This window comes from Dendrobates tinctorius, unplaced genomic scaffold (genome assembly GCF_039654945.1).
Source record: "Dendrobates tinctorius isolate UK_male_01 unplaced genomic scaffold, ASM3965494v1 ptg000050l, whole genome shotgun sequence".
In the NCBI taxonomy this organism is placed as follows: domain Eukaryota; kingdom Metazoa; phylum Chordata; class Amphibia; order Anura; family Dendrobatidae; genus Dendrobates; species Dendrobates tinctorius.
Window position 1 is genome coordinate 1097501 of NW_027361718.1, and position 20113 is coordinate 1117613.

The 20113-nt window shown below is 47.0% G+C and overlaps 1 protein-coding gene across 2 annotated transcripts in view; it reads right to left on the reverse strand.

The window, feature by feature from the left end:
• Positions 1–20113, reverse strand: part of PNPT1 (polyribonucleotide nucleotidyltransferase 1) — a 155078-nt gene that overhangs the window by 121989 nt on the left and 12976 nt on the right. For both annotated transcript variants that reach the window (XM_073576654.1, XM_073576653.1), the window contains exon 8: positions 5157–5270. In XM_073576654.1, the coding sequence (XP_073432755.1) occupies positions 5157–5270 (114 nt within the window). The remainder of the gene's footprint in view (positions 1–5156; positions 5271–20113) is intronic.

Here is a 20113-nt window from a genome sequence, read left to right on the forward strand (position 1 = left end):
TCCTTGCACCACGAAAAGAAGGTCTTCCAGGTGCAGTGATAGATGTGCATGCACACAGGCTTTCTTGCACTAATCATGGTGGAAATCACGCTGTGAGAGAACCCAGCCTGTGCTAAAATCCAGGATTCAACGGCCACGCCGTCAAAGACAGGGCCCCGGAGTTCGGGTGGTAAGTCGGGCCCTATGAGTAGATCCATGCGATCTGGAAGTCACCAGGGGACGTCGGCGACTAGTTGTATTAGTTCTGCGTATCATGCTCGGCGCAGCTGATCCAGCGCGTCTAGGATCACTGGTACTCCCTCCACTCTGATCATCGTGATGACCCTCGGAAGGGAAGAGGGGGAAAGATGTACGGGAGCCGGAGCCGAAACCGGTGCCATGGCAGAAACTAGGGCTTCCGCTCCGATGGCGCATGGATCGCGCGATCGGGCAATGAACCGAGGAACCTTGTTGTTTAGTCTTGAGGCCATGAGATCCACATCCCGAGTCCCCCAACGATGACAAATCTGCTGAAAAACTTCTGGATGAAGAGACCACTCTCCCGAGGCAAGGCCTTGGCGACTGAGAAAATCTACTGCCCAATTTTCTACACCCGGGATGTGTATTGCTGAGATGGGCGAATGGTTGATCTCGGCCCAATGGAGGATGTAACTCACTTCGTGCACGGCCATCCTGCTCAGAGTACCTCCCTGGCAGTTGATATACGCTACAGCCGTGGCGTTGTCGGATTGGATCCTGATGGGGTGACCTGCGAGGAGATGGAAAACTCCGTAGAGCTAATCTGATCGCTCGTATCTCCAAAATGTTGATGGGGAGACGTGACTCTCGAGTTGACCAGTGACCCTGTGTCGTGTGGTGACGAAAGACCGCACCCCAGGCCAGACGACTTGCGTTGGTGGTTACAACCAACCATCTTACTGGGAGAAAAAGACCTCCCTTGATTCAGGGAGGACCTCAGTGTCCACCACTTGAGGACTTGTCTGACCCGCAGGGACAAAAGGAACCGAAGGGTCCAGGGAGAACGGGCTCTTGTCCCAAGCCAACAACAACGCATATCGTAAGGGTCGGAGATGGAACAGTGCGAATGGGACTGCTGCCAACATCTTTCCAAAAATTCTCATGCTGAAACGAATGGAATGAGAAACCGGTCGGGAAAGAGTCTGCGCTGCCTGTTGTAAGGCTTGGGTCTTTTCTGGAGGGAGAATGACCAACTCGCGGAAAGTGTCCAAGATCATTCTTAACAAGGAAAACTTCTGAGCCGGTTTTGGGAAAGACTTTTCGAAAATTATCTTCCATCCCAGACGAGAAAGTGTATTAACTGGTATATCCACGGATTCCTCGCAGGCTGAAAGGGACGGGCCCTTGATGAGCAGGTCGTCCAGATACAGTAACATCACTACTCCCCGAGAGTGGAGAATGGCCATGACAGCCACTAAGACCTTGGTAAAGACCCTGGGGGCGGTGGCGAGTCCGAAGGGCAAGGCAATGAACTGGAAGTGTTCGTTGTGAATTGCAAAACGCAGGAACTGCTGGTGGGACGGGTAGAGCGGAGTGTGAAGGATAAGCGTCTTTGATGTCGATGGATGCTAGGAATTCTCCTTTTTCCATGGAAGCGACAACTGGTTGAAGAGATTCCATTCGACAAACTGATTTAACAGTTTGAGAGCCAGTATGGGCCATATCGTCCCATCCTTCTTTGGAATCAAAAACCCCTGAACCTTTCGTGTTGAGGGACCGGGATGATGACTCCATCCCTTCTCAGAGCCTACCAGCTCCCTGACCCCACTTGTTGTGGACGACCGCAAACCAGGTGTGACTGAAGGAAAATAGACGACCGTCTACTTTGTTGGTGCCCGCAGGATACCGCAACAAGTCATTGCGTAGAAGATTTATGAGATCTGGCTCCCCCAGATCCAGATGCCCTTGGCCTGGGCTTCCAAAAGCGGTCTGCATGAAACCTGGGAGCCTCTGTCTCCGAGCAGAGACCGGCTTGATCCGGAAGAGAAGGTAGAGGAAGACCAACCGGAATTGTGGTGAAAAGATCGAAAACACATAGGCTGTTGGTTGCGAAACGGCCGAACAGCCTTTTGTTGGGGAATGAATTTAGTCTTTTCCCCGGTAGTATCAGAAATGAGCTGGTCCAGATTCTTTCCAAAAAGACGACCAGTCTGATAGGGCAGGGAAGTCAACAATCTTTTAGATGTGGCATCCGCCCACCAGACGCGGAGCCATAGGGCTCTTCTAATGGAGATCGCATTAGCGGCAGTTTGAGCAGTGCAATTGCGGCATCTAAAAGAAGCATCCACTACAAGGTCCCCTGTGTGAATTATCTGCCTGGTGATGTTGGTTGTCCCCAGTGGAAGATTGCTACCCTAGAAGGCAGTAATTAAGACTTCTTCCCAAGCGGCCATTGCCTTAGCGACCCAAGTCGCCGCGAAAGATGGAAAAAGCGCTGCTCCTGAAGCTTCAAAAAAAAAAAAAAAAAAACTGAGCGGGCCAGGTAGTCAATTTGACGGTCGGTGGGGTATCTGACTGAGGAGCCCTCAGAAACGGATAGGAGCGTTTTAGAAGACGCGATACAGGAGGGTCCACGGAAGGGGACTGTAACCAATCCTACAATAGGTCTGGAGCAAAAGGGTATTTAGCCTCAGTAGACTTGCCCTATGAACCACTTATGTGGCCAATCCCTATGTTTCTGGACAATGTCCTTAAACTCCGGATGGCTGGTAAAAACCTGCGCACAAGTTTGGTCCTCTTAAATGAGATAGCGTGTTCTGGAGCGGGAATATTTTCCTCATCCAACTTCCGAATCCTCTTGACTGATTCTATAAGAGAATCGAGCGACTCTTGGCAGTTGGAGGATTCTGAGGGACTGACGTGTTAGATTCGAATTCATAGTCATGCTTGCTGCGAACAATAGGAGAGGGAGAGCGAGAGACAGAACTCACCGATGCTGAAGCGCGAGCGAGGGTAGGGGGACGCGTCATGGGTCCGCTTTCTAGAAACCTAACTATCCCTTGAACGAGTACGGCCCCTGCTGGTGGACGGATCCCCGCCTTCGCCAGGGACCTCTTCGGGCGGTAAAGACGCTTTCTGACTTAAAGAGGATTCCCGGAGGGAGTCTATAGCCTAGGTCAGTGACTCCACAGACTGTGACAGGGACGCAGCCCACTCAGGGAAACTAAACGCAGGAGGCCCGTCAGCAGCGGCGACGAGGGGCGTTGGAGCGCAGGTCGGGGCACAGGACGGGTCGCAGTCCATGCATAACGGATTAGTCTGGGCACTGGGCAAGGCAGTCTTGCAAGTGGTACACACGGTAAAAAACGCAGTGTGCTTCTTAGCAGCCTGTTTAGCTTCTTAGATTGAGACTCACTCCCCTGAAGGGGTTAAGGGCAAAGCCTAGGCTGCAGCTGCAGAGAATGTGCAGAGAAGGGGTTAAGCTTTAATCTGAGGGAAGATGCAGCTTACCCATGGTCCTGTGCGGTGTCCCGGGGAGGAATAACGGTGGCCCTGTGTGACACCAGGTTCTGTCCGTCAGTGTGCACGCTTGGCGGCAGTCCTAGATCAGGCAGAGAAGGGGTTAAGCTTTTGAGGTAAAAGAACATGGCCCCAGAGACCAGCACGGCACCTCTCGCACAGAGCAAGGAGCGCCAAAGTCGTAGGCGGCGCTATGCAAATTCCGGCCTAGTAGGCCTAAAAGCCGGGGACTACATTTCTGGCCTCCCCGCGGTAAGCGCCGGGCGGGGGGGGGGGGGGGGCCATGACCAGGCGCCAGTGTACTGCCGCTGACGCTAAGTCAGCGCTTCTCTCGGGGACAAGGACCCGACCCCATACCTCCACTCCTGTGCTCAGACAGGTCGCACTGTCCGGGGCCTTCTAGCTGCAGGTTTCTCATCCTCCGAGAGATGTAGCAGAGCTGGAGGAGGTCTTAAAGGGGTTTTGCTCAATCGATCCACCCTGTGGCAGGGGGATGGAGAGCTCTGGGGCTAATTCAGCGCATCCGAAAAGCAATGCTCAAGTCCTCTCCATGCACTCCTGCTTTGTTCTGTTGCGCATGCCCTCGTATCCTTGGAGTACCGACCGTAAGGGAAGCATCGTCAGAGGAATCAGCCCCATTCGTCGCAGAAAAGTGTACGGGGAGGTATAATCCATGTGCTTGCCTGTTGTTGGTTCGGGGGAGAGTGGGCTGTAGAAAGGAACCATCGCCCCTTCACTCCGTTATTTAAAAAATAAAAATTTACAGAAAATCAAAAATGAAAATAAAAACGGTGGGAAGTGCCTCCTATAGACAACACTAAGCATGAGTTGGAGAAGCCTCAGCCAGCGAGAGGGTGTATACTGCAGGGGAGGAGCTAACTTTTTCTGGTTTACTTAGTGTCCTCCTAGTGGCCAGCAGCATAACACCCACGGTCTCTGTGTCCCCCAATGAGGAGTAGGAGAAAATGGGCAAATCGATTCTCCCTTTCTATGGACCAGCAAAATAAGCCAAATTATGACGGGGAAAAAAAAAATAAAAATTTGACGATAATGTTTTAAAAAAGGCAGGTAAGTATTTTACCTCACAAAAAATCAGCTGTGATCCCGTGCTATAATGCCTGTATACTCTTTTAAACAATGTTTTACCTCAAAGAATAATTTGCGATCCCATGTTGTAACGTCTTTAAACTCTTTCTCCCCCCCGGCCCAGGAGCTGTGGTGTGATCAGACCATGTTCCCGTACGGTCAGACACCGACATTACACAGTACACAACAGGGGCACATTTATAAGATTATCTCAGCACAGGAACATTTTTTTTAAACACATCCAAGTGTGGAACTTATTATCATTCCAAGATCTATGGATTAAAATTAACTTTTGTTTGGGCGGAAAAAAAATTTAATTTCTAATTGTGATAATGAATGCTGCATTGAGACTGGTTCCTATAGGCAACAAATTAATATATTATATATACTTTGTTTTTGTTTTTTTTACACATTCGCACACACACACACACACACTTTGTTTGCATAGTGTCAACCTCCTAGTGGCAGCAGCATACACCCATGGTTTCCAGTGTCCTCCGATGAATCGATGGAGGTATATATTTATTTATTGTTTTTTTATATTGTGGACACAAAATCTTAAATCTGCCCCAAGACATAAACAATACACTCACCTACTTGGTTTTGGGAAGACCCAGTGACTATTAAATTCAATAAACTCGTTGACATTTCTTTTCTGTTAGGATTAACAATAAATTCGCCGTTGATCAGTCCAATTCTAACAGCTCCTAAAAGGAGAAAATAAAGTAAATGTTTGCCAAGTATTCATTTCACGTATCACAATTTACTGATACTTTACAGAACATATATATTGGGGTGTACTCATTTATGCTGAGAGGTGTGTGAGCGCATGTGTTATACCGCGTTTCTCTGAAAATACTGGGCCTTACATTACTTTTTGCTCGGAAAGAAAAGTTAGGGCTTATTTTCAGGGGATGCTTTCTTTTTTCCCCCCATGAACAGCAATCCAAATTTATTCTTGAAAAAAAACAAAACAACATTTATTGAAATATAATCAGGTCATCCCAATCTGGAACATCAACATAACATGTTCTAACCCTGAATTCCACCATGAATTTCTTGAGATCCCATTTCCTTTTTCTATGGACAACTATCTACTCTTCACACAGGCTAAAGAAAAATGATGGGTTAGAAAAGGGGTGGGCAATTAATTTTCCCAAGGGATCACATGAGTGACCGAAACTGTTGTGGAGGCCGAGCCAATAGCATAAAATTAATTTTGCTCCATATTAATATTAACATTATTTTATATTCATATTAATTGCATCACTTAATATTGAGCAGAATTAGGTATGCTGACATGCCCCTATATTCCGTGAGCCTGCACACAGCCAGCCCCCCCCCCTATATACAATATGAGCCCTCATGTAGCCCCCTGTATACAGTATGAGCCCTCATTTAGTGGGGCAGAGTAAAACAGCCAGAGAGCCGGATGTGGCCAATAGGCCACACTTTACTCAGTGAAAGATCAAAGGTAGTGTCCGTGCCTTTGATGTGGGCTACATATATACATACACACACCCATCCATCATCATAAATAAGTATGTCAATTTTGTCTGAAAACCTTTAGTTTCCTTTCAGAATCAACATTTTCTATGGATATACTACAAAATATTCCAAAAAAAATGCGGGCCATTGATTGCAAACAAGATTTATTATGTGGCACACACACACATTCACTCAAGACCATATTGCATAATGAGTACACCTAAATGAATGTCTTAAAAGCATAGCTAAAGTTTAGACTACAAAATTCTAATTAACAAGGATTCTGTCAGGAACACCGCACTGAACTTGCTCACTGAGCCAGTGCGCGTGTCCTGACTAAACCGAACTGTGCTCAAAGATACCCGTGGAGCGGGCAGCTGCCGAGTAGGTGCGTACTTCAGAACAGCAGGACCTGAAGCATGTGACTGATGGGGACGTGGCCTAAACTCCAGAGAGCTAGGAGCTGCAAGAGAACTCCTAGCAGGGTAACTGCGAGACAAAGTTACCAAGGGGCATAGACAGGGAGGATAGTCAGGACGTAGCCAATGAGTCATACACAAAGATAGCTGCAAGGTACAAGAGGGGCGAGCAGAGAGCAGTCAGGTATCAGGAAACGAGTCATACACAGAGAGGATAGCGCAGTACAGAATCAACAGGCAAACTCACAATGGGGAACAGAACCGGGTCAGAACCATATAAACAAGCTATAACAACGAACAGGCACACGGAGGTCACCACACTCGGCCAAAGGCAAAAGTATAACTGACAGGGTTTGGAGCTTCCCAGGGGCTTAAGAGGCTCTCCCAGAACCAAAAAGAGGCCACAAATCATTAATCCGAGGTGTGCAGGTCAAAACCTGCCTTGAGCTCCAGACATTAACCCCTGATGTGCAGCTCAAAAACCCACACTGGGATCAAGACAGATTCAACCACAGGTAAGTCTAATTATTCATTAAACAGGTGTCCAGCAAACAGTGGACGTTACTTAATGCCCTTCCTATTATTTCCATGCTGTTACAAATGGCACCACATGGAAGAGAAATGTCACCAGACCTGAGAAAGAATCTACTAAATAATTGTCTAATTCTGTCTGTCTGTAATGGAAATCCCACCTCGCTGACGGTCGTGGCAGTTAGGCAGCGACCAATCTGCGACAGTTGCTTAGTCGTCGTGGCAACACGGCTGCATTGTTTATTGTACAGGCACATTACAGCCATCACTGCTGCGCTGCTCATTACACAGGCACAGTCCTGTACATATTCTGGAGTACAATACATTAGGTAACAGTAGTACAGTGACTGCAGCTCTGGGTGTAACTTGTGTACAATAAATTAGGTGACAGCAGAAAAGTGAATGCAACTCTGGGTGTAACTGGAGTACAATATACTAGGTAAGATCTGAACAGTGACTGCAGCTCTGGGTGTAACTGGTGTACAATACATAGGTAAGATCTGAACAGTGACTGCAGCTCTGGCTGTAACAGGAGTATAATACATTAGGTAACAGCAGAACGGTGACTGCAGCTCTGGGTGTAACTGGAGTACAATACATTAGATAACAGCAGAACAGTGACAGCAGCTCTGGGTGTAACTTGAGTTCAATACATTTGGTAAGATCTGAACAGTGACTGCAGCTCTGGCTGTAACAGGAGTATAATACATTAGGTAAGAGCAGAACGGTGACTGCAGCTCTGGGTGTAACTGGAGTACAATACATTAGATAACGGCAGAACAGTGACTGTAGATCTGGGTGTAACTGGAGTACACTACATTAGGTAACAGCAGAACAGTGACTGCAGCTCTGGGTGTAACAAGAGTACATTAGATAACAGCAGAACAGTGACTGCAGCTCTGGGTGTAACAGGAGTATATTAGGTAACAGCAGAACAGTGACTGCAGCTCTGGGATTAACTGGAGTACAATACATTAGATAACAGCAGAACAGTGACAGCAGCTCTGGGTGTAACTTGAGTTCAATACATTTGGTAAGATCTGAACAGTGACTGCAGCTCTGGCTGTAACAGGAGTATAATACATTAGGTAAGAGCAGAACGGTGACTGCAGCTCTGGGTGTAACTGGACTACAATACATTATGTAAAAGCAGAACAGTGACTGCAGCTCTGGGTGTAACTGGAGTACAATACATTAGCTAACAGCAGAACAGTGACTGCAGCTCTGGCTGTAACAGGAGTATAATACACTAGATGGTGGCCCGATTCTATCGCATCAGGTATTCTAGAGTCTCTATTAAAATAAAAAATAGTTATATACTCACCTTCCGACGACCCCCTGACTCTGTCCCTCCTCTCACCACGCTTCCGGCATCTTCCGGTCCCAGTAATGCTTAGCGAGAAGGGCCGGAGATGATGTCACTCTCGCGAGAGCGCATAGTCATCAGCGGTGTTTTGCGCTAAGCATTACTGGGACTGGAAGATGCCAGGAGCGTGGTGAGGGGAGAGAAAGAGTCCGGGGGCCGTCGGGAGGTGAGTATATCACTATTTTTTATTTTAACAGAGACTCTAGAATACCCGATGCGATAGAATCGGGCCACCATCTAGTATTATATATTCACGCAAGAAAGGTTAAGGCTACAAGAAGATCAGAAAAGCTTTACTATCAGACAAAATGTAGCAAAAGTGACACAAATATGTACAAAAATGTAACAAAGAAGGAACTGCAACAATCTCACAAAGAAGTCCTGGCCGACCACAGAAGTTAACCAAACAAGAGTGTCTTCTGATGAGAAGGACTGAAAAAAAAAAAAAAAACGACATGCAAGATCACTGCAGTTAGCTAAAGTAGAAAGCCAAACCGGTGTGTATTTCCCGTGACAATACAGTGTACACGAGAGGGGAATGGGATGCATGGGTGTCATCCACGAAGGAATCTGCTTCTAAAGGCCATTCACAAAAAAAAGCTAGCCTACAATTTATCAGGGCACATGCTGAAAAATATGAAGACTATTAGGACTTTATGCTCTGGAGTGATAAGACCAGAATATATGTTTTTGGAACTGATGACTACAAAACTGTATAGAAAAATATTCAGGATTGAGAGTCCTCAGTAGTTGATACCTTTTAATGGCTAACTGAAAAGATGGTAATACATTGCAAGCTTTCGAGACTACTCAGGTCTCTTCATCAGGCTAGACTAATACAAAATCTGAAGTCACATATTTATGCACAATACAGCCTAGAAAAAATGCAATAGATAAGACAAGTGACGTGAAGCAGAACTATCAATATGGGAGAGGGAGAAACATAAATATAAACATTGGACCAGTTCATAGATAAGGAGTCTGGATGTTTTATGGTCCTCTGATTGGGGTCTAGTTCTGTGTTGCCCCGCAAGGTTTTAAAAGGAAATTCCTTAATTGATGTAAAAAGACATAAATCCATGCGACACATTCATTCCAGCACTGAGAGTGTCAAAGTTCGTCATAAATTTGTACTCCCAAATACAAAACTGTATAGCATCGTAAAGGTGATGAGTACAAAGAAAAGTACATGGTGCCTACAGTGAAACGTGGTGGCAGTGTCCTTATGTGGGGCTGCATGAGTGCTGCTGGTGTCACGAATTCATAAATGTACCCCTCTATATTGAAAGAGAAGATCCTACCATCACTCCCTGCCTTTGGTAGACATGCACGTTTCCAACATGAGAATATTCCAAAACATACATCAAAGGCCACTGTTGCATTTCTGAAGAACAAGATGAACGAGATTTAGTGGCCAAGTAGGTCTCCTGATCTGTATGTAACCAAACACCTATGGGGATTCTGAAGAGGCAAATTGTCATTACTCTCCATCCAGAATCCAGGCCCTAACAGAGGTCATTTTTGAAGAATGGAAAATTGTAGATGTAAAAACATGTTGCCAACTGGTTAATTCCATGCCTGGAAGACTTGGCGCTGTCCTTCATGGAGGTCATACAAAACACTACATGTAGTAAATTTTATGTACTCATTTTTACAAGGCAATTAGAGTAAAACTGAAGATTTTTTTTTAAATAAAAGCTATATTAACCTTATTACAGGTTATGGGTTAAAAAATGTTTAATGAATGTCACAAACATCAGCTGCTGATCTTATGAGTATGACCAAACACATCAGATTGCAAAATTCAGTGATCTTTACCAATGTTTTGCAGATAAATATCCTCTCTCTACAGACATCTTAATTTATAATCTTAAAAAAACCCTTCATTTCTAACAATGCGAGGGGAAGCAATTGTTTATTCCCGGGCTCCATGGCAGCTTGTCTTTATGGCAGTATGCCACGACTGTCAGGGGTAAAGCAGTGAGAATGTTGGAAAATCCCTTCCAGCTGTTATTGGTCACGATATGGTATGATTTTTGTCCAGATCAGCAAAAATAGGGATTTTTGTGTGTACTCACCGTAAAATCCTTTTCTCCAAGCCAATCATTGGGGGACACAGACCATGGGCGTTATGCTGCTTGCCACTAGGAGGACACCAAGTGAACACAGAAAAAAAATTAACTCCTCCTCTGCAGTATACACCCTCTTGCTGGTTGAGATTTCCCCAGTTCGGTGAAAAAGCAGTAGGAGCATTAAACAAATATCCATAACAATGATTGGCCCCAATGATTGGCTCGGAGAAAAGGATTTTACGGTGAGTACACACAAAAATCCCTATGTCTCCTATGCCTCATTGGGGAACACAGACCGTGGGACATCCTAAAGCAGTCCCTGGGTGTGGAGCATACAACTGCTATTACCCCATGTACCACTGGCTTAACACTGTGGTACTGCCGATTGCAGGATGCGTCTGCCACAAGCTGCATCCGCAGAGGCCTGAGAATGAATTTGGTACTGACACAGTAGGATTTCTGTATAGCCAAGCAAATCCACCTGGCTAGCGTGGCTTTTGAAGCGGCTATACCCTTCCTATGCCCCTCTGGAAGTACGAACAGGGTATCTGACTTGCAGAAGGGAGCCGTTCGCGAGATGTACCGTCTCGGAACCCTAACCACATCCAGGGTGTGGAGGGGCTTCTCAATGTGATGGACTGGTGCCGGACAGAAGGAAGGCAAAACAATTTCCTCATTGAGATGAAAGGAAGACACAACTCTGGGCAGGAAAGATGGGGACGTCCTGAGAACTGCCTTCTCCTGATGAAAATTCAGGAACGGAGGATGGCAGGACTGGGCCGCCAATTCCGAAACTCGTCTGATTGACGTAATTGCCACTAGAAAGACCACCTTCCAAGAGAGAACAGCTAGTGGTACGTCCTGCAGTGGTTCGAAGGGAGCCTCCTGTAAGGCTCCGAGAACCAAGTTAAGGTCCCATGATTCCAATGGCCTTTTATAGGGAGGCGCCACATGGGAAACTCCCTGAATGAACGTCTTCACCGGTAATTTGGTGGCAATTTTGCGCTGGAATAGAACTGACAAGGCTGAAAATTTGGCCCTTGAGCGAGCTAAGCGATACGCCTGACTTTAATCCGGATTGTAGGAATTCCAATATGGAAGGAATGGAAAACACCAGAGGGAATCGACCATAGTCCTTGCACCACGAGAAGGTTTTCCAGGTGCGGTGATAACTGCGCATGGACACGGGCTTCCTAGCACTAATCATAGTGGCGAACACGTCGTGAGAAAAACCAGCCTGTGCTAAAAACCAGGATTCAATGTCCACGCTGTCAAACACAGGGCCCCGGAGTTTTGGTGGTAAATCAGGCCCTGTGAGAGTAGATCTATGATCTGGAAGTCGCCAGGGAACGTCGGCGACTAGTTGTACTAGTTCTGCGTACCATGCCCGCGGCCAATCTAGAGCGACTAGGATCACTGGTACTCCCTCTGCTCTGATTTTCTTGATGACCTTCGGGAGCAAGGGAAGAGGGGAAAAATGTAAGGGGGATGGAACTGGTGCCAGGGCAGAACTAGGGCGTCCGCTCCAATGGCGGATGGATCGCGCATTCGGGCAATGAATCGAACCTTGTTGTTTAGTCTTGAGGCCATGAGATCCACATCCGGAGTCCCCCAGCGATGGCACATCTGTTGAACGACTTCCAGATGAAGAGACCACTCTCCTGAGGCAAGGCCTTGGCGACTGAGAAAATCCGCAGCCCAATTGTCTACCCCCGGGATGTGGATTGCTGAGATGGGCGAATGGTTGGTCTCGGGCCAATGGAGGACATGACTCACTTCGTGCGTGGATGTCCTGCTCCGAGTACCCCCCGACGGTTGATATACACCACAGCCGTGGCGTTGTCGGATTGGATCCTGATGGGGTGACCTGCGAGGAGATGGTGGAAACTCAGTAGGGCTAATCTTATAGCTCGCATATCCAAGATGTTGATAGGGAGACGTGACTCTCGAATTTACCAACGACCCTGTGCCGTGTGGTGACGAAAAAACGCACCCCAGCCCAAAAGACTGGCGTCGGTGTTCACCACCGACCATCGTACTGGGAGAAAGGACTTCCCTTGATTCAGGGAGGATTTCAGTGTCCACCACTTGAGGGCTTGTCTGACCCGCAGGGACAGAAGGCACTGACGGTCCAGGGAGAACGGGTTCTTGTCCCAACTTAACAGCAATGCATGTTGTAAAGGGCGGAGATGTAACTGTGCAAATGGGACCGCTTCCATCGCTGCCACCATCTTTGAGAACTCTCATGCTGAAACGTATGGAGTGAGAAACCGGTGGGGAAAGAGTCCGCGCTGCCTGTTGTAGGGCTCAGGCCTTTTCTGGAGGGAGAATAACCAACCTGCGGGAAGTGTCCAAGATCATTCCCAAAAAGGAAATCTGCTGGGCCGGTGTTGGGGGAAGACTTTTCAAAGTTTATCTTCCAACCCAGGCGAGAAAGTGTATTTACTGTGATATCCACAGATTCCTCGCAGGCTGGAAGAGACGGACCCTTAATCAGCAGGTCATCCAGATACGGCACTACCACCACTCCCCGAGTGTGAGGAATGGCTATGACAGCCGCCATGACCTTGGTAAAGACCCTGGGGGCGGTGGCGAGTCCGAAGGGCAAGGCAACGAACTGGAAGTGTTCCTCGTGAATTGCAAAACGCAGGAACGGGCAAATCGGGATGTGAAGGTAAGCATCTTTGATATCGATGGATGCTAGGAACTCTCCTTTTTCCATGGAGGCGACAACAGAACGGAGGGATTCCATTCGGAATCGCTGTACCTTGATAAACTGATTTAACAGCTTGACGTCCAGTATGGGCCGCATAGTTTCGTCCTTTTTTTTTTAACCACAAAAAGGTTTGAATAAAAAACCCCTCAACCTTTCATCTTGAGGGACCGGAATGATGACTCTGTCCCTTTGCAGCGCATGAATGGCCCGAAGGAAGGCTGTGACTGAAAGCAGATGGTCACCTACTTTGTCAGTGTCCGCTGGATACCGCAACAAGTCATTGAGTAGAGGATCTATGAGATCGGGCTCCCCTAGATCCAGATGCTCTTGGCCTGGGTTTCCAAGAGCGGTTAGGTCTGTAGGAGACCTGGGAACCTCTGTCTCCACGCGGGGACCGACCTGATCCAGAAGAAAAGGTTGTGGAGGACCAGCTGGAGCTGTTGCGAAAAGGTCAAAAACGAGTCGGCTGATGATTCCGAAATGGCTGGACAGCCCTTTGTTGGGGAAGGAACTTACTCTTTCCCCTGGTAGTGTCAGAAATGAGCTGGTCCAGTTTCTCTCCAAATAGGTGACCAGTTTGATGGGACAGAGAAGTCAACGATTTTTTGGAGGTGGAATCTGCCCGCCAGTCGCATAGCCATAGTGCTCTTCTAATGGAGACTGCTTTAGCGGCTGCCTGAGCAGCGCAATTAGCTGCATCAAAAGAGGCGTCCACTACAAAATCCGCTGGTTGAATTATCTGCCTGGCGACACTGAGGAAGATTGCTACCTTGGAAGGCAGTAATTAAGACTTCTGCCCAAGCGGCCATTGCCTTAGCCATGCAAGTCGCCGCAAAAGATGGAAAAAGTGCCGCTCCTGAAGCTTCAAAAACTGAGCGAGCGAGGTAGTCAAATTGACAATCGGAGGGGTTTCTGACTGAAGAGCCCTCAGAAACGGATAGAAGCAAGACGCGATACAGGACGATTCACCGAGGGGGACTGCAACAATCCTTCATTAGATCTGGAGCAAAGGGGTATTTAGCCTCGATAGGCTTTTGCCCTGTGAACCGTTTATGTGGCTGGTCCCTATGTTTCTGGACAATGTCCTTAAACTCCGGATGGCTGGCAAATACCCTGCGTACACGTTTAGTCTTCTTAAAGGAGATAACGTGTTCCGGAGCGGTCCTATTTTCCTCGTCCAACGTCAGAATCTTGTTGACTGACTCTATAAGAGAATCAAGTGACTCGTGTTCATTTGGGGGATTCTGAGGGACTGACGTGTCAGACGCGAGTTCAGAGTCATGTTCGCTGCGAACATTAGGAGAGGGAAAGCGAGACAGAACTCACCGATGCTGAAGCGCGAGCGTGACTAGGGGACGCGTCATGGGTCCGCTTTCTAGAGACCTGAGGATCCCTTGAACGAGTACGGCCCCTGCTGGTGGACGGTTCCCAGCTGTCGCCAGAGCCCTCTTCGGGCGGTAAAGACGCGTTCTGACTTAACCCCTTCACTACCAAGGGTGGTTTGCACGTTAACTCCCGGGCCAATTTTTACAATTCTGACCACTGTACCTTTATGAGGTCATAACTCTGGAACGCTTTCATGGATCCCGGTGATTCTGACATTGTTTTCTCGTGACATATTGTACTTCATGTTAGCGGTAAAATTGCATTCAAATAACTTGCGTTTATTTGTGAAAAAAAACGGAAATTTGGCGAAAATTTTGAAAATTTCGCAATTTTCCAACTTTGAATTTTTATGCCCTTAAATCACAGCGATACGGCACACAAAAAACTTAATACATAACATTTCCCACATGTTTACTTTACATCAGCACAATTTTGGAACCAAAATTTTTTTTTGTTAGGAAGTTATAAGGGTTAAAAATTGACCAGCGATTTCTCATTTTTGCAACACCATTTTATTTTTAGGGACCACTTCACATTTGAAGCCACTTTGAGGGGTCTATATGATAGAAAATACCCAAAAGTGACACCATTCTAAAAACTGCACCCCTTAAGGTGCTTAAAACCACATTCAAGAAGTTTATTAACCCTTTAGGTGCGTCACAGGAATTTTTTGAATATTAAAAAAAAAAAATGAACATTTAACTTTTTTCACAAAAAAAATACTTCAGGTTCAATTTTCTTTATTTTACCAAGGGTAACAGGAGAAATTGGACTGCAAAAGTTATTGTGCAAATTGTCCTGAGTACGCTGATACCTGATTTGTGGGGGGGAACCACTGTTTCGGCGCATGGCAGAGCTCAGAATGGAAGGAGCGCCGTTTGACTTTTTCAATGCAAAATTGGCTGGAATTCAGATCGGACGCCATGTCACGTTTGGCGAGCCCCTGATGTACCTAAACAGTGGAAACCCCCCCAAGTGACCCCATTTTGGAAACTAGACCCCCCAAGGAACTTATCTAGATATGTGGTGAGAACTTTTAACCCACAAGGGCTTCACAGACGTTTATAACGTACAGCGGTACAATTAAAAAATCATATTTTTTCCACAAAAATGATCTTTTCACCCCCAATTTTTATTTTTCCAAGGGTAACAGGACCCTAAAAGTTATTGTGCAATTTGTCCTGAGTACGCTGATACCCCATATGTGGGTGTAAATGACTATTTGGGCGCATAGCAGAGCTCGGAAGGGAAGCAGCGCCATTTGACGTTTTTGGCTAGAATTGAGATCGGACACCATGTCGCAATTGGAAAACCCCTGATGTACCAAAACAGTGGAAACCCCCCACAAATGACACCATTTTGGAATCTAGACTCCCCAAGGAACTTATCTAGATGTGTGGTGAGAACTTTGAACCCCCAAGGGCTTCACAGAAGTTTATAACGTCCGGGCGTGAAAATAAAAAAATCGTATTTTTTCCACAAACATGATCTTTTAGTCCCCATTTTTTTATTTTCCCAAGGGTAACAGGAGAAATTGGACCCCAAAAGTTGTTGTCCAATTTGTCCGGAGTAGGCTGATACCTCATATGTGGGAGAAAACTACTGTATGGGCACACGTCGGGGCTCGGAAGGGAAGTAGTGACGTTTTGGAATGCAGACTTTGATGGAATGGTCTGCGGGTGTCATGTTGCGTTTGGAGAGCCCCTGATGTACCTAAACAGTGGAAACCCCCCACAAGTGACCCCATTTTGGAAACTAGACCCCCTAATGAACTTATCTAGATGTGTGGTGAGCACTTTGAACCCCCCAGTGCTTCACAGGAGTTTATAACGACCGGGCGTGAAAATAAAAATATCGTATTTTTTCAACAAACATCATCTTTTAGTCCCCATTTTTTTTATTTTCCCAAGGGTAACAGGAGAAATTGGACCCCTAAAGTTGTTGTCCAATTTGTCCTGAGTACGCTGATACCTCATATGTGGGAGAAAACTACTGTATGGGCACACGTCGGGGCTCGGAAGGGAAGTAGTGACGTTTTGGAATGCAGACTTTGATGGATTGGTATGCGGGTGTCATGTGCGTTTGGAGAGCCCCTGATGTACCTAAACTATTGAAACTCCCCACAAGTGACCCCATTTTGGAAACTAGACCCCCCACGGAGCTTATCTAGATGTGTGGAGAGCACTTTGAACCCCCAAGTGCTTCACAGAAGTTTATAACGCCTGGGCGTGAAAATAAGAAAAACATTTTTTCCCGCAAAATTATATTTTTGCCCCCAATTTTTTATTTTCCTAAGGGTAACAGGAGAAATTGGACCCCAAAAGTTGTTTTGTAATTTGTCCCGAGTAGGCCGATACCCTACATGTGGGGGTAAAACACTGTTTGGGCACATGGCAGAGCTTGGAAGGGAAGGAGCACCATTTGACTTTTTCAACGCAGAATTGGCTGGAATTGAGATCAGACGCCATGTTGCCTTTGGAGAGCACCTGATGTGCCCAAACAGTGGAAACCCCCAATTATAACTCCAACCCTAACCTCGACACACCCCTAACCCTAGCCTGAGCCCTAGCCCTAACCCTAGCCCTAGCGGGAAAAAGGAAATAAATACATTTTCTTTTAGTTTTATTATTTTTCCCTAACTAAGGGGGTGATAACGGGGGGGGTTTGATTTATGATTTATGGCGGTTTTTATGTTTGGTGGCTGTCGCACGCTAAAAGACGCTTTTTATTGTAAAAATAGTTTTTGCATCACCACATATTGTGAGCTATAATTTTTCCGTATTCTGACCCACCGAGTTATGTGAGGTCTTATTTTTTGCGGGACGAGTTGACATTTTTATTGGTACCATTTTCGGGCACGTGACATTTTTTGATCGCTTTTTATTCCGATTTTTGGGGCGCAGAATGAACAAAAACCAGCGTTTCATGAATTTCTTTTGGGGGGGTGCGTTTACACCGTTCCGCGTGCGGTAAAATTGATAACGCGTTTTTATTCTTCGGGTCAGTACAGTTACAGCGATACCTCATTTAGGTCTTTTTTTATGTTTTGTCGGTTTTTTGCCATGAAAACAATTTTATATAAAAAATAATTATTTTTGTATCGCTTTATTCTGCGAGCTATAACTTTTTTATTTTTTTGCGGATGATGCTGTATGGCGGCTCGTTTTTTGCGGGACAAGATGCAGTTTTCAGCGGTACCATGGATATTTATATGCGTCTTTTTGATCGCGCGTTATTGCACTTTTTGTTCGGTGGTATGATAAATCATTTTTTGCTTCGTTTATTTTTATTTTTTAAGGGGTTCGCTAAAGGGGTTAACTAATGGGACAGTTTTATAGGGCAGGTCATTACGGACGCGGCGATACCAAATATGTATACTTTTATTGTTTTTGTTTTTTTTTTTATTTTGAAAAAATGGATTTATTGGGGAATATTTTTTTTTTTTTTTACTAATTTATTTAGCGATTTTTTTTTAATTATATTTAACACTTTTTTTTTTTTACTTTATTACCTTGTCCCAGGTGGGACATCACTGTCCTGTGACAGATCGCTGATCTGTCACATCACAGATCACTGTGACAGATCAGCGATCTGACACAGGCAGTGCAGAAGGCTTCCTCATGCCTGCGCTTTATAGGCACTGAGGAAGCCAGCTTCCTCAGGCCCCCGTCGCCATCTTGGATTTGGGGGCCTGGAGGAAAGGAGCCCCCCGCAGCAGCGCTGCACATTGCGCTGCCGTGGGGGGCTCAGGGAAGCACGGAGGGAGCCCCCTCCCTGCCGATGCTTCCCTTTAACCCCCGGTACACCGCGATCGCGTTTGATCGCGGTGTGCAAGGGGTTAACGTGTCGGGGGCGGTCCGTGACCGCCCCTGACACATTGTGCCGGGTGTCAGCTATGATAATTAGCTGACACTCGGCCGCGATCAGCGGCGCTCACCACGTGGGCGCCGCTGATCGCGATGACGTAATATTCCGTCCATGGTCACATGGACGGAATATTACGTCAATTGTAGGTAAGGGGTTAAAGGGGATTCCCGGAGGGAGTCTATAGCCTTGGTCAGTGCCTCCACAGACCATGACAGGGACACGCCTACTCAGGAGGACTAAACGCAGGGAGCACCGTTGCAGCGGCACATGGCGTTTGAGCACAAGCCGGGTCGCAATCCGTGCATAACGGATTAGACTGGGCAAGGCAGTCTTGCAAGTGGTACAAGCGGTAAAGAGCGCAGTGTGCTTCTTAGTAGCCCCTTTAGGCTTCCTTGAGACATAGTGGCCCTAAAAGGGTTACAAGCAGAGCCTGGGCTGCAGCTGCAGGGAATGTGCAGTGAAGGGGTAAAGCTTTGCTCTGAGGGCAGATGCAGCTTACCCACGGTCCTGATGCTGTGTCCCCAAGAGGAATAGCGGTGGCCCTGTAGTGTCACCAGGTGCTGTCCGTCAGTGCGCGCGTGCCCCTGCAGCCGTCACAGAGCCTGAGGTGAAAAGGACATGGTCCCGAGACTAGCAGGGCGCTTCTCGTACACAGCGAGAAGCGCCAAAGACGTGGGCGGCGGCGTTAATGGTGGGCGGCGCTATATAAATTGCGGCCTAGTAGGCCGAAAAGCCGGGTCTAAATTTTTGGGCCTACCCGCGGTGAGCGCCGGGTGAAGGAAAGAACAGGGGTGGCCGCGACGGGGCGCTGATGTACCTCCACTGAGACTAGGTCAGCACTTCTCCCAGGGACCAGCACCCGACCTCCAATCCGATGCTTGCGCAGGCCACGCTGTCCAGGAGCGTGCAGATCTCAACCTCCCGGGCAATGTAGCAGAGCCGGAGGAGTTCTCAAAGGGGTATTCCTCAATCGATCCTCCCTGTGGGCAGGGGGATGGAGAGGCCATGGGTCTGATTCATGGCATCCGAAGTGCTCCTAAAGTCTTCTCCCTGCACTCTGTGTGCTCCGTGCGCTTGCCCTCGTATCCGTGGGGGGAGATTGGGACCGTAAAGGAACCGTCGCCCAGAAGAATCAGGTATGCCCCAGTCGTCGCAGGAAAGGGTACGGGGAGGTATACTCCGCATTCTCGCGTGTTGTTGGTTCAAGGGAGAGCGGACCCTTGAAAGGGACTGTCGCCCCCTTCACTCCGTTAATTAAAAAATAAAAATTTACAGAAAACTCAAAAATTGAAAATAAAAACGGTGGGGTCTGAAGCCAGAACCAAGTGCCTCCTACGGACACTAAGCAAGAACTGGGGAATTCCCAGCCAGCGAGAGGGTGTATACTGCAGGGGAGGAGTTAACTTTTTTCTTCTGTGTTCACTTAGTGTCCTCCTAGTGGCAAGCCAGCATAACACCCACGGTCTGTGTCCCCCAATGAAGCGTAGGAGAAATAAAATTTTAAATAACTTTTAATATGACTTCCATTAAAATCTTAAAACAGTAATTATACTTTTTTCATAAATCAACACTACAAGCTAAGTGCCAGGATTCGTGTTGTCCTTCCGAGGATTGACCACTAGCAGTTACTGTTGTTCACCTTGATAACTGTGCTGCATTTCCACTCCCTACCACTAGAAGTGGCTGCTGTGTTCTGTAATTGACA